At 44.3% G+C, this 15,457-nt stretch overlaps 1 protein-coding gene across 3 annotated transcripts in view; it reads right to left on the bottom strand.

Moving 5' to 3' along the window:
- Nucleotides 1–15,457, bottom strand: part of SRF (serum response factor) — a 240,623-nt gene that overhangs the window by 107,365 nt on the left and 117,801 nt on the right. For 2 of the 3 annotated variants that reach the window (XM_029592816.1, XM_029592814.1), the window contains exon 4: nt 9,358–9,537. The exons of the other annotated variant lie outside the window; for it this stretch is intronic. In XM_029592816.1, the coding sequence (XP_029448676.1) occupies nt 9,358–9,537 (180 nt within the window). The remainder of the gene's footprint in view (nt 1–9,357; nt 9,538–15,457) is intronic. 3 annotated transcript variants of the gene reach the window in all.

Genomic DNA, 15,457 nt, shown 5'->3' with positions numbered 1-15,457 from the left:
AGATGCTGCAGTTCTGGAAGAAGTCTCAAAGGCATCATACGCCGCTCGCACCTCGTGTTTTCCAGCATCTAGACCTTTTTGCACAATTTGTTGTGCTGCCTCCTGTTGTTGAGGTAGGGATGGGAGAAATTCCTCTATCTGTTTCCAGAGATTTCTCTGATGCTGCGTCATATACAGCTGATACGCAGCAATTTTGGAATTCAACATGGCTCCCTGGTAAATCTTTCTTCCCATAAGGTCTAGGAATCTGTTATCTTTGCCTGGAGGAATAGAGGTGTGCGTCCTGGATCTGCGTGATTTCTTTTGAGCAGATTCTACGACTGAGTTGTGTGGCAGTTGTGGTTTTTCAAAACCTGGGGCTGCTTGAACTAAATACGTGGAGTCCACTCTCCGATTTACGCCAGGTGTTGTACACGGGTGTTCCCAAATCCTTTGTTGAAGGTGCAGCAGCACTTCATGCACTGGGATAGCCAAGTTATGTTTTGGGGGATCTACAAATTGTAGTATCTCCAGTGTCTGTTGTCTTTCATCTTTTTCAGCTTGGAGCTGAAAAGGGATGGATTCTGACATTTCCTGGATGAAGGAGGCAAATGATAAGTCCTCAGGAGGGGATTGTTTCTTGGCCTGAGGCGGAGTACCTTCTGATAGAAAATGCTCCGATTGTGTATCCGACCATGTGTCTGTTGGGGGCTGGTATTGATGATGTTCCAGCCTTCTAGATGGGGACACCCCAGATGGCCCTTGTAAAGGATCCTGATTGTCAGGTGCACCATCACTGACTTCACTTTCCTCTTCAGGCTGTGTAGGCAAGGAAGCTAAAAGGTCCTGATACCTTTTTGTAAGTATGGCATGCAACCTTTTCTCAGAAGAAATTTCTGGAGCATGCATGGAAGTGTGCTTAGACTTTCCTGATGCCTTCTTCCCTTGTACAGGGGCTCTGGACGGAGCTAGGGTGTAATGAGGTGTTACTTGCGAAGTAGTTGGCAGTGCTGAAGTTAGGAAAGAAAACATAGAAATGGGAATCATTGAGGAGATGGGCCTAGAAGCCATTGTGGACATCGAGGTTTGTAAAATATTCGATTCCATCGATGGCTCCGGCATTTGTATCGACGATGAGGCTGCTGATATCGGCTGAGTAGCGGGCATCGCTGAAGAGCAGCTGGGCACATCTATCGGCATAGACAGAGTTGTTAATGCAGACGCTGCCGCTGTCATCGGCATCGATATCGACGATGGCACCGGCATCTATATCGAGGAGGGCATCGACTCGATAGTCGGCATCGACTGGTCCATCGGCATCGGCCCGGTGGCCGGCATCGACTGAGAAGTCGGCATCGACCCGGTGGCCGGCATCGACCCTAGGGTCGGCATCGGCGATGACGCCGGTATCTTCTCCTTAAGGGCATCAGTGACAATTTGCTTAATCAAAGCGGTTAAGTCTGTCACAGAAGTCGATGGTATCGATTCCCCTGTAGGTGTTACGGAGGTCGATGATAGCTTTCGTTGTTTAGGTACCGGTTCCTCTGGCGGTGGCAATGGAGGAATTGAATGGTGCCTACGGTGTTTATGCTTTGTGCGAACCTCAGATACAGATTTTGATGATGCCACGGATGGTGTTGGCGAAGAAGCATCCCCCGAACCCTCCGGGATCCTTTTCTTTAACAATATCTTTTTCGATATGCCCACCGGTGAGGATTTAGTCGAAGTCGTGGGCGACGGTGACGTTTGGATTTGAAAAATCTGAGCCATCTTTTCATGGCGAAGTTTCCTACCTTTCACCGTCATTTCTTGGCATTGGGCACAAGAGGCGATGTCATGGTCTCCACCCAAACAGCGAACGCACTCGACGTGCGGGTCCGTGATCGACATAGTCCGGTTGCAGGCCGGACATTTTTTGAATCCTGAAGTTTTCTCCGTCGACATCCGTCGATGAATTCGGACTCCCTTTTTTAGCGAAAAAGTATATGGTGTTTGTCACCAGCCGGTGACAAACCGAGCGAGACCCGTAAGGGGCAAAAATTTTGAAAAACGAACTTTATCGTTGTGAGGTAACTCACAGGGCTCCTATAACCCGCGATGCAGTTAGCAGCGCGGAAAAAAGAAGACTGGAGTGGGACCCCTGTGGCGGGGAATATCATGGCATGCCGGGCATGCTCAGTAGCCTCAGGCAGCCAGTTAAAAGCTTCTAGAAACTTGCCAGAAGTTTTTTCCCGCTTAAGGGCTCCGTACATGACGTCACCCATATGTGAGGACTAGCATCCTGCTTGTCCTGGGATAATAACGTATAACCAAACTTAGTTTCTTTTTCTACTGAACAAGATATAACAGTTAGTCTAGCAGTAACTTCTGTAGCTGAATTTTCTAAATCCGTGGTCCCCAACCTTTTTTGCACCAGGGACCGGCTTCAAGCAAGACCATTTTTCCATGGCCCGGCAGGGTGGGGCAGGGCTTTGGTCATATGGGGGCGGGGTTATAGATGGGGGTTGGATTTTAGTGCACACTTATTTAATTATGACATTTATAAATCCTGCACCTCCAGTTCTCTAATTCTGTGCATCCACTGAAATTCCCCCAAACAATGGAGCTTGGATGTTTCCCTTACAGCTCATCATAGTAAAAGATTTTCAAATTCTGGTGTCACCTCACAGTAACAGCAGCACAAACACCTTCCACTGCCAGGCATATTGTGAACTAACACAAAACCTCGCAAAAAATACACTCAAAATCTATACTGCAATCCCATTGTAACATAACAGTAATAACACCAAGGACTCAAACAACAATAACCCTACCTGTGAAAAAGCAAGGGTAAATATTACACTGGGTCCTAGAATACCAATACACCACCTACTGAGGAAACAAAACAAACCCGATTGCTATAGATCCCTATGCTAGCAGAATCTCTCATCATGGTCACACACACAGAGCAGAGACAGACCCTCACCAAATACAGAATACAAAATAAAGGGGCACAAACTGGAAAAAACTGAAATGGAAACTCCAAGAAGCCAGACTCTGTATTAACAATGGAAAAATAGAACCACCATTCCTCATAAAACAAATAAAATCAAGAAAAATAAAGCATCAGTTATAATAGTAAAACCATACTAATAAAAGAATATTTTAAAACTACTGATAAATAGAATTTCTATTAATTAAAATCATATACATTTTTTACAATTTCCCAAATATAAATAAAATGTTTCAAAACAGCACATATATCAAATAACACCCAATAATTAAAACTAATAAGGATTTTAAAAAGCCCCTGCTGTCCCCCTTCTGTGGGAGCTCTTGATTTCCAGTCACCCTGATATTGTTAAGGATTAGGAGGTTATCCTCTCTCTCTCTCACACATACTCACATGTCCATTCTCTCTCACACATACATTGTCACATACATACAATTCATGCTCTTATACCCATCATAAGCTCTCGCTCTCACAGACACTGACACACTCTCAGGCTCTAAGACATTCTCTCCCCCTCCACACACACCCCTCCCACACAAACTCTTAACTCCCCTGGATTTTCTCATACACGCTCATGCTCTCACTGGCTCCCTCACAACCTCAGAGCCTCTCTCATTCCTCTGTTGCCACTGTCACTGCTGCCGCGTGGCTATTGGGGAGGTGCTGATTGCTACTACTGGCACTGAAGCCCATTCTGCTGCCTCCTCTGTGCAGGCCCCATGGACTTCCAGTTCCTCCATGCTGATCTCGTACATTGTGAGATCCGCATAGAGAAAGTGCTACTCTTGCACATTCCCAAAGATTACATCTGCCAATCACTAAAAAGTAATTTATTTATTTTTTTTACATCTGCTGTCTGATCTTAGTTTTCTAATTGGTTGGTCACAGGCTTTTTTTCCCCCACCTTCCCTTTCTTATTTTTTTGCCAATTCCTTTTATATTGCCTTTTTTCTATTACTTTTCTCTCCATCTGTCTTCTTCCCTCAAACACACGGTCAGGTTCTCATTCTCACATGCTTTCTCTCTCTCACACACACACAAACTCTCACTGGCACATGCTGTCTGACTCACACACAGTGTGTCTCTCTTGCACATGCTGTCTGAGTCTCACACACCCAGGCTCTCTCACTCCCACATGCTGTCTTGCTCAAGCACAGGCTCTCACTGTCACATGCTCTCACACATACACACTCTCACTGTCACATGCTCTCACACACACACACACACACACAGAGACTCTCACATGCTGACTCTGCAAACATTCAGGTCCTCACTCCCACACACAGTCTCTCAATTCATCTCATATGCGCACACATACACACTCTACAAACCCTCAGCCTCTCTCTCACCTCTGGGCCTCCTCTTCACAGGCCACTGCAGGATGGGCTCTGCAGCGGCCCTGATCTTCTTGGGCCACGCTGCTCCTCTTCTGCACGCGGCTGATGCTCCTCCTCCTTCCTGCCCATGCTGCTCCGGCAACATTTTTCTTCCGGGGCCGCGTGGGCAGAAAGGAGGAGGTGCACCTGCACGTTTAGACGCGACTGTTTTCTTTGGGCCATGGTGACGTGAGCTCCACCACGGCCCTGCTGATCTTCTGGCTTTTTGGGTCGTGCCTCCTGGAGGCGGGTCTCCAGCCTCACCCCGCCTCCCAGCAGCAGAAAATGAACGGTAGCCGGGGAGAGCGGCGCTGCGGACCGGCAAAAAAACCCTCAACGGCCCGTTCAGGTGGTTGGGGACCCCTGTTCTAAATAATCAGTCAAATTCGAGAAGTTCACTTCATTATTAGACCGTGGCAGAGCTTGCTTCTGGGATAAAAACACTATTTTCTTAGTGACTGGAACCATATCCACAGGAATCTTTAATATCTCAACTAGATATTTCTTTAAAGTGAAAAGAGGCAGTTCCCCCAAGGACCTTTGGGAAATTAAACAGCCACAAGCTCAGATGATGCAGGGAGTTTTCCAAAAATTCCAGCCTCCTTACAGATGCCAGACACTCCAGAATAATTGCAGCATTATTTATTTATTTATTGTGTCTTTACAGCTTTTTACATCTTCTTCCAATTTCTCAATAGAAAACAAATGCTCTTGCAAGATTCGTTGATAATCTTGGGCGACGGTATCCAATTTTAATGACACAGCACCTAAACGTCGGGTTTGTTCTTTAAAAGTCAGAGACATACCTGCTATTAAATCCCAAAGGGATTCCAGGGTTACAACAGCCGGTCTCAATCTCCTGGGGTAAATGCACAGTTATTCCACTTCCCACAGCACAAACACTCCCACTAGATGTCTCCGGGAGAGCATCCCCGCTTTCGCCGGGGCCTTCAGACTCTGCGTTGGAGCAAAGGGCAATACCCATTCTGGAAAAATGCCATCGGCTCCTTCTGGCTGATCGATCGAGTCTCCTCTCAGGGCCTCAGCACTGGGGGCATCACCAGATGGAGAAGCCATCAGCTATTGTCGTGGGTCAGGAGGGCTCAGTGATATTTTCCCAGGAGAAAACAGAGCTCCTCTGTTTCTCCAGCGGGGGAAGAAGCTCTCTGCTCTGTAGTGGGGGTCGTGAACTCTAATATATCACTGGTCCGCAGGGAGGTTGGATTAAGAAGGATATACCCTAACCTTCCCCCTTATGCGGCATGGCAATGAACCACAGGAAACAACAAAAAACAAAGTCAATCTTAAGGAGATTGCGGAGCAGGGCGGTTCACGTCTTCTCACACGGTCATCTTGGATCCGCCACCCCCCCCCCCCCCCCTGCCTTTCTAACCAGATCATCTCTATGGAGAAGCAACAAAAAAATCTTACAAATAGGACTGAGCATCCTCAGAATTGTCCTGCATAAAGGTCTCCTCAACTTCAAAAGTCTCCTGGCTCTCTGCATGACCCTGTACAGTCAGCAATAAGGGAGAAGGGGAATCCCCTGTCATCGTCCCCAACCTTGGGAGCCTCAGATGCTGTGACTACATTCAAAATGGCCACCGTTCCCGCACTTACAGGAAAGGCATCTGTGGTGGCCCCAATGACCTTGTCGGCTCTTTTACCTGCTATCGAGCCTGGTCTGCCAGAGCTGCCCTCTCCACCAGAAGCGCAGCACGCACACAACTCTGCCCAAGTGAGCTGCACCTGCACCTCTCTGCATGAGCGGCAGCTCTTGCTGCAATCCTTAGCAAGCACCAGGTGCATTGCACACATGCTGCCTCGTTGGTGCATCATTATTGCAGTGATTTCTGCTACAATTTGTTCAGCGCCTTCAGTTGCTGGGTCTAGCTCCACAACATTCACCATCTTGGAATTGCCTTCAGTTTATATTTCTTCTTGTGGCCCATTTTGGTCAACACTGTGGTGATTTTAATACTCAAACCAGCAGTAAATTCTGTTCCCAATAAATTTTGAATTTTAATTAAAAAAAAAAAGAACCCCCAGAGAGAGAAGATCACATCTACTCTCTCGAAGCATCACGTGACCCCTTAAGGGTTGCTTTAAACAAAAAAAGGGAAAACAAAAATTGCCAAGGAGTGGGAATATCTGCTGGGGGAGGGGAAGAAAAACTTTTTTTTTTTTTTAAAACAGGGAAGACAAACCAAACCATGAAGCTAGCCCTATGAGGAATAGTATTTGGTCTATAACTCTCAGACACCAAAGAGAAAGACCAGATTACATCTACTATTCAGTGGGAGGCTGTGTCCAGGCAATGGGGTAGATTTTTAAAAACGGCGCGTTCGCGTACTTTTGTTCGCGCTCCAGGCGCAAACAAAAGTACGCTGGATTTTAGTAGATACGCGCGTATCTGCTAAAATCCAGGATCGGCGCGCGCAAGGCTGCCGATTTTGGGCAGCCGGTGCGCGCCGAGCCGCGCAGCCTGCCTCCGTTCCCTCCGAGGCCGCTCCGAAATCGGAGCGGCCTCGGAGGGAACTCGCTTTCGCCCTCCCCTTACCTTCCCCTCCCTTCCTCCATCTAACCCCCCCCCCCCCCCCCGGCCCTATCTAAACCCCCCCCCCCCTTTGTCCAGGGATTTACGCCTCCCGGAGGGAGAAGTAAATCCCCGCGCGCCAGCGGGCCGCTAGCGCGCCGAGACGCGACCCGGGGACGGTTCCGGAGGGTGCGGCCATGCCCCCCGACCGCCCTGGGCCGAAACCACACCCCCCGGGCCCGCCCCCAAAACGCCGCATGCCGCCCCCCCGACAAAAAACCCCGGGACTTACGCGAGTCCCGGGGCTCTGCGCGCGCCGGCAGGCCTATGGAAAATAGGCGCACAAGGCCCTGCTTGCGTAAATCCGGGCGGATTTACGCGAGCAGGGCTTTTAAAATCCACCCCAATGTGAGGCCAGTGGACTGAATTCAACATTGCAGCATTACAAATCTCAAAAGATGCAGCCCATAGATTGACACCCAAGAGCACCAGGGCCTAATATGGAGCCTGATGCCCCTCTAAGGTCAATTCTGGTTGAACATAAAAGGAGATGCAGTCTGCCACCCAACTGGGAATGGTTTTGTCATCACATTGCCAGATCTCTTTGGGGGTAAAGAAAAACTGCTAGGTGGACTATCCAAAGAGCGAGCTGCTTCAGCTGTAAGGGTATGGGGACTATGGAAAGAAGGTGGGTAAGTCTTCCACATGCATCTGCCTTGAACAGTATATCTGAGGAGGGGTTTAGACTAAGTTTTGTAAATAGTCACTAGGGCCTGGGGCTCACAAACTCTGCCAGCTTAACTGACATCAAAAGTGACTTTCCAGGTTACAATCTTTGCTGAAACATTTTAATCAGTCCACTGGAACACTTAATACTTGGACTTTCACACTGCACGATTAGAATGGGTAGCTATGAGCTAGATTTTGGAGTTGGGGGCTTAACTCCTATTTTATGTTTTAATCTATTTAATCTGTGACCTTAAGTTATTTGATTACTGTGAGTTTTCAATCATTTAGCTTATTTACCTTTACGTTTTATCCATTGTTCTTTGTGGAGTTGCAGGACTTCTGAGCTTTTTGTGAAGGCAGCGTTGAAGAAATGGCGACTCCAACACCCAGATAGTGATTTACATTGATTTGTGCTCTTGATTAGAAACGTCCCAGCAGGGAACCACACGAGCCCTCAGGTTTGCATAAATAAGATACAATAGCAGTAGACATTTGGTGAAAAGCCGTGCAGCTGATGCAGGGCCAAAAGGCACTAAATTCTTCACATGCTGCACCTTCAGTACAAACTGAAATACTTCCTCCTTGACTTGGATGTAAACTTCCTTGCAATCCAGTGGACATAGCTAGTGCAAGAGCAAAGGTGAATTTTAAAAGCCTGGCACGTGCCAAAACTGGGAGATTCGCGCACAAGATGGGCCGGCAGACACTGAACAGATTTTAAAAGCCGCCAGAATACACGCTGCGTGCACAAATGAAAAGCTCCAAAAATGGGGCTGGGCGTGGGCATTCCTGGATTTCAACTTCAAATTAGCACATAAATACTAACACGCACAGGCACATGCCAGGGTCTCCTGCCACCTAACTATGCTTCTGCTATGGATGACATGTAATTTGTAAAACAAAACGTTCTAAGTAGATCAGTGGGAGTTTAAAGGTTGGGGCTAAGAGGGGAGAAGGGAGGCTATTAAATGAGGGGGTTTGGAAGTCATATCCTTACCTGGGAGAACCAGGAAAAGAGGTAACGGCGTTGGCATGCATGTCTTAAAATCTCCCCCCCACTTATGTGCTAGAAGTGGCATTTGCACACACCAGCTAAATGAACATGAACATGTGTGCATGGTCAGGCTCTTTTATACCATGGGCGCATATACGAACATGTTATTAAATGGCCACAGGCCAAACGCACGCACATGCGCCATCACAATGCTCAGAAAAATGACTTTTCACATTTTAAAAAGAATTTTCAAGAGCAGATGTATGCACTTTAGTCTACTTTGAGAATTCCTAAGTTTGCCAGGTGCATGCACAGACAAACATGAGCAGATGTAACTTTGTGCATGTAGATTTTACATTTTGGAAGATAGGTACATAAATCCTTTCCCCACCCCAATTTCTCCCAGAAATGCCTCTAGCGAGTGCAGGGATGTACATGCAAAATTCTAGTTTCATGCTTACTTTTACCTGCTCAGCTCTTTGGTGGATTTTCAAAAGGCCATTTACACACATAAAACTGGGGGTGTGTGTAAATGTTTTTGAAAATTAGCCCATTATGGGGAAAGTGACTACTTACATAGCTTTAAGACTGAGGGATTCATTGTTGAATTATCAAAGGCTTACCACTAAAACTTCCACCTCTCCCACTCCCAAAATACACGAGATCATGGAGAATCTACAAGGGACACATTCAAAGTCAGAGCTCTGCCCCATCCCCAGAATATTACACAATGTGCCAGAAGAGCGCTGACCTGTCAAAGAAACAATCTGCCCTCCAGCTGTGGCAGGGAATCGGAAGACTGTCTGCTGTCCCTGCTGCATCTGTCCGGTTGTAGCTGCCACTGTGGGGCCCTGCTGGCTGGAGATGGCCAGTGAATGTGGCTGTAACTGAGTGATGGGAATGGTGGGGGTCCCAGGAGGCAGCGGAGTACCTGCCAAGAGGAAAAAAAAACAGCCTTCATCAAGACCACCTCTTTTTACCTCCATCACCACCACTATACACCATCTCCAGCCTGAACAGATGTCAAACTATACCCACAGCACAAGGAAAGCAACATTATTCCATAATTTATTCTGCAGAGACAGCACATAACCACTAGTATCTCCAGTCTAGTGGATTGTTTCCCTAAGAGAAGTGTTTCAACCACTAATATCATCGCCCTAGTAACTAAGACATCCATCTACCTTGATGGCAGTATTGTTTCCATCAGCACCAATGTACCATGATTACTACCACCACAATCACTATAATACAATATAACAGTCCCATGTAGAAAAGTTGCAAACAAGTTTAAACAGTTGGAATTCCCAAGGGCCTCTCTTTTACCTCCATTTATTGTGTGTAAACTAAAGAGAAATAATTCCTAAATCCATCTTAAGGAAGCATTGACACTGGTTGAACATACTATTCTCAGCCTCATTTTTTCAAAATAACATCCTTGAAAAGAACATTTCCCATGCACCTCTCCTACACAACCTTTAACCATAGCACCCATTACACACCTCCCAAAACCCCTTAACCTAGAATCACTCACCCTGTCAGCATATTTTCCTACAGAACCTCATATCCCAGTGCCATATACCTCCTAGTCTCACTTCCACACCACTTGTTAACCCCAGTATCCTTTCTACAGAAATCTAATCTCAATATAACAATTTTACTCCTTCCAGGCCCTCCTGTTGTAGAATCTTTATCCTAGTACCACATAATACAGCAAGTTTGCTTACCTATATACAAGGTTCTCTCTAGACAGAATGACTCAGCCATTATGCATGTGTGACCGACTCAGACCCAGCTCTCAGAGCTCAGCAAACACGTTACCGAGCATATAGTGTGGGAATTCCAGTGTGCGCACACAGCCTCATGAACCCCTCAGTTTCTTCCAGAGCTTAAGCTTTAGCGAGGTAATTGACTCTCCAGCAAGGCAGATGGGTATTAAGAATGACATTCATTCTGCTGTTGACAAGAGGCATGAATCAGCCATTATGCATGGAGAGACCTAAGCTGAGATGTGCACTGATCAAGGATGTACATAAAGACAACCAGGCCCCATTAGGTGGAGAACAGGTTATACAGAACTGCTTAGCCAATCAAAGTTAGTCTTCTTGGGACATGCTGTTCAGATAGTAGTGGAATGTGAAGATGTGCACAGACGACTAAGTTGCAGCTATGCATGTCTTCCATAGTAGTGGCCCGGAGATGTGCTACTAAAGCTGCCATGGCCCTCACTTGAGTCTTGACAGTCTAATCTATAAACCAGTTAGCACATAATAGTGTGTAATGCAGTCCACTAACCAGCTGGTCAGAGTTTGGCAATTCCAATAGATTTGGCCATTCCAATAGATTGGAATCGAATACAAATAGTTGAGAAGTTTGACAATGAGGTTGAGTCTTTTTTTCAATTTATTTTAATCAAAATTTACATTTTGCTCATGCCACTGTTCATAGTGGATCCCATAATAAACATACAAAATCTAAATATACTCACCCCTCAACTCACCCCTAACGACTTCCACTACTCAAGTAAGAGACCTCGGAGTTATTATAGACAACCGGCTGAACCTAAAAAAATTCGTCAATAACACAACAAAAGAATGTTTCCACAAATTACACACATTAAAAAAGCTGAAACCTCTCCTCCATTTTCAAGACTTCCGTACAGTTCTCCAAGCAATTTTATTTTCAAAAATAAATTACTGCAACTCTCTGCTAATCGGCCTTCCAGCTATCACCACTAAACCTCTACAAATGTTACAGAATTCCGCTGTCAGGATTTTAACCAATTCCAGCAGAGGAGAACACATCACACCTATTCTTAAGAGCCTTCACTGGCTCCCCATTAAATCCAGAATTTTATACAAACTTCTAACCATGATCCATAAGACCATGCACGCCCAAACCTCGCTAGAACTAAGCTGCCCACTTCGTCTTCACTCGGCATCCAGACCAATCAGAAACAGGTTCTTAGGCACCCTTTATGCACCACCTGCCAAGTCTTTGCTCAAGAAACGTGCATTCTCGACAGCCGGTCCCCACACACTGGAACGCTCTCCCCACGGACCTTTGCCTTGAACCTTGTTTGTGGATGTTTAAGAAAAAGCTCAAGACTTGGCTTTTCACAAAAGCGCTCTCAAAGCCAATACCTCAACTATGTTTGCCACCCCTAGTTATCCATTCATTCCGTTATTTTTTCGTGCTAGCCTACGTTCAAGACCTTGGTCTCGGGTTAGAATTCCGTTAGCAAACGCCAATTTGTCGATCTGTTTTCACTGTTTCTGGTATAATTTGATGTTCTTAAGTTTCCCACGATTAACATGTTTGATGTAAAGCTAACTTTGTTTTTTCTTTCTTCAATCATTTATTATGTATTCCATGTTATATTTTTTAATTATGTTATTTGTAATTTCTAACTTTAGTTCTCTGTAAACCAACGCAATATGTACCAGTACATGAACATCAGTATATAAAAGCATTTAAATAAATAAATATAAAGACAATCATGAAACACTTATGAAAATAGCAACTGACTTGCTACTGTATGAAATTCATACAAAAACCAATCAAAACCCACAAGATCTTAAACAATGCTATATTTGCAAAATACTTGTACCAGTATATACAGCACCTAATATCAACTGTATTACACAAAGGGGTACAAAGTAAAAAATGCCCTTAAAATTGCTGCCACTTATAATCACTCCAAATCAAAGGCTTACTTAAAAAAAGGAAAGCCTTTAGGGTCTTCTTAAATGACTTAGTGTATGTCAGTTTTCCACATCGCAGAACCTACTACTGAAAATGCTTGCTCTCGATCTTCTGTCAGGTGGACATGGTCGGCGGATCTCAAAGCATGTGTAGGTACATAAATATTCCAAATCAGATTAACACACAGTGCCAGATTGTTGCCCAACAATTTATGCAACAAGATGAATTTCAATGTAATTCATCCCTTCACTTAAGATAGTGAAATGATGGAAAAATTGGTGTTATATGGTCATTGAATACTCATTCCTGTTAATACCATAGCAACTGAATTTTGGGCAACTTGCAATGCTTTCAAAACAAACACCAGAGTAGGGGTACCAATAAGCAAAGTAGTGCAATAATCCATTCCTGTGAGTATAAGGACCTGAAGCACAGAACGAAAGTCAGAATTTATTAAGTAAAGGCTTCATCCTATGCAAGATGTGCAGTTCAAATAAGGAAACCTTCACTACTACCTTCAGATGGGCTTGCATCAACTGAATCCAGAATAATGCCCAAATTCCTAACTTGCACAGCCACTGGAATTTCAAGATACTGAGCACAAAAGGGCTTGGTGGCTCACTAGACTGGAATCTGCTCAGAATAATGATCTCAGTCTTTTCTAGGTTAAATGCTAACCGATGACAGAATAACCAAGTGATATCGCTGATACAGAAATGGTTAAAGCATCTGTAGCTGTCCACAAACATAAAGGCCATACTGGGTCAGACCAAGGGTCCATCAAGCCCTGTACCCTGTTTCCAACAGTGTCAAATCCAAGACACATGTACCTGGCAAGTACCCAAACATTAAACAGATTCCATACTATTAATGCAGGCAACAAGCAGAGTCTATTCCCTATTAATTAATAGTAGTTTATGGATTTCTCCTCCAGAAGCTTATCTAAACCCTTTTCAAACCCAGCTACACTAACTGCCTTTACCACATCCTCTAGCAAAAAGAATTGGATACAAAGAAATGAATGCCATCTGCATAAAGCTTATAGTGAATCCCTAGGCCAACCAACAATTTACCTAATGAAGACATATAGATGTTAAATACTACTGAATGCTGAAATCTAAGGAATGCCCGTTATACTATGCTATGTATATAGTACTCAGTCAGACACACAAGACTCAAACCAATTATGTACTGTTCCAGATGGGAAAGCAAAATTGACTGTTGGATGCTGCAGAAATATCCAAGAGAACCACTGCATAGCTTGTACTGGAATCAAAACCTCATCTGATCATGTCAGTACTCAATTATAAAATGACAATGTTGAACATGAACATTTTTCAAAAACAGAATTGGTAATGATCTAAAACATGTTCAATAAAAATGTTCAGCTGATTCAGAACATTTTTGATTAAGGAATGAGTTGAAATTGACCTGCAGTTGACAGAAGGGTCCAATGAAGGCTTTTTCAACTGATGAATAAATGCTCTTCAAGCTAGGAGATAAATATTATTCTAGCAGGGACAAACTAAAAGTAATACTCCAGGACTCTCATATCCAAGCAGTGAAGAGCCCGCTCTCCTTGGTGCACATGAAGTCTTGGAAAGAATGTAGGAAAGTAAGTTTCATGCTGGGTAAGACCAACATCCATTTAGCATAGCATTCTGTTTCAGACAGTGGCCAGTCCAGGGCTCAAGTACTCTGTAGATCCCCACTAGTTTATCTATTTCTTTTATCTCACTTCCAGTGATAAGCTCTGGCTTTCCCAAGTCTACCTGGCTAATAACTGCTTATATCCTTTTCCTCCATGAACTTGTCCACTCCTCTTTTGAACCCCACTAGGAAAGTTGCCTTGATCACATCTTCTGGTAACAGATTTCATAGCTTCATCATGTACACCAAGTGAAAAATTTTTTATGATTCGTTTTAAATCTGCCAGTTGCTAGTTTCATGGTGTGTCCCCTAGTCCCAGTGTTATTTGAAATCTTGTAAATCTCAATCATATCCCTTCTCAATCTCTTTTCCAAGTTAAAGATCCCTAATATGTTTAGCCTCTCTCTATAAGGGAGCTTTTCCATTCCCTTTATCATTTTTGTCACCCTTCTCCATACTTCTTCCATATCCACTGTCTTCTTTGAGATGGGGGATGACCAGAACTGCACATGATATTTAAGGTACGGAACGTAGACAGCACTTTTGGAAGGAACCTGGGTGGATTTGTAGAATCATCCAATTGTGAAAAAACTGCCCTGCTGAAGTATCTGTAAGAAGTAGAACTACCCCTTCAAGGTGTTCTCCTTAGACAAATGGTGATGGAACCCACAAGGGAAGGATCGAAAATGGACTTGGTGCTCCTCAATGGAGATAGATGGTCAATTACACAGAGATTGAGTGACAGTGATCATCAGAAGGTATGGTTTTATACAGCACCCAAGAAATGGAGAGCAAAATCCTGGGTTTCAAAAATACAGACTTTGTAAAAATGGGGAGATACTTCAAGGAGGAGCTAGAAGACCAGTTGAAACTGGGTGATGGAGCAACAGTGGACCAAATTAAAAGGAATTATAAAGGCAACACATTTTTACATAAGTAAATAAAAACATGGAAAAGAAAACAAATATGATTCTCCAAAGAAGTGCCAGAAAAAAGGCAAAAAGATCAGCATTTAAAAAATACTAAGGAACACAAAAAGGAGGAACATATCAAAGAATATCTTGTAAAACTAAAAGACTAGGAAAGAAATCAGGATAGCAAAAGCTCAAGTGGAAAAAAGGACTGCCAAAGAGGTAAAGTAAGGTAGCAAAATATTTTTCAGATACATCAGGGGAAGGCCGGCCGGCCAGAGGTGGTAATATAAGACTGAAATTAGACAGGGGTCACTGTGTGGAGAAAGATGAAGAAAAAGCAGAAATATTGAATACTTCAGTTTCACTGAAGAAAAGCCTGGTTGGCAAGCTGCTTGACAAGAGTATGGATGGGAGCAAGGTAGATCATTACTGAAGAGAGTAGGTGTAACTAGCCAACATGGACAAGGCCATAGGGACTGATGAGATACATCCCAAGATACTAAAGGAGCTCAGAGAAGTGGTTGCAAGTCCGCTGACATATGATATATCCCTGGAAACTGGCATAGTGCTGCAAGATTGGTG

This window comes from Rhinatrema bivittatum, chromosome 3 (genome assembly GCF_901001135.1).
Source record: "Rhinatrema bivittatum chromosome 3, aRhiBiv1.1, whole genome shotgun sequence".
Classification (NCBI taxonomy): Eukaryota; Metazoa; Chordata; class Amphibia; order Gymnophiona; family Rhinatrematidae; genus Rhinatrema; species Rhinatrema bivittatum.
The sequence above is the reverse complement of the archived record's forward strand: the minus strand, read 5'-3'. Positions and strand labels throughout refer to the sequence as shown.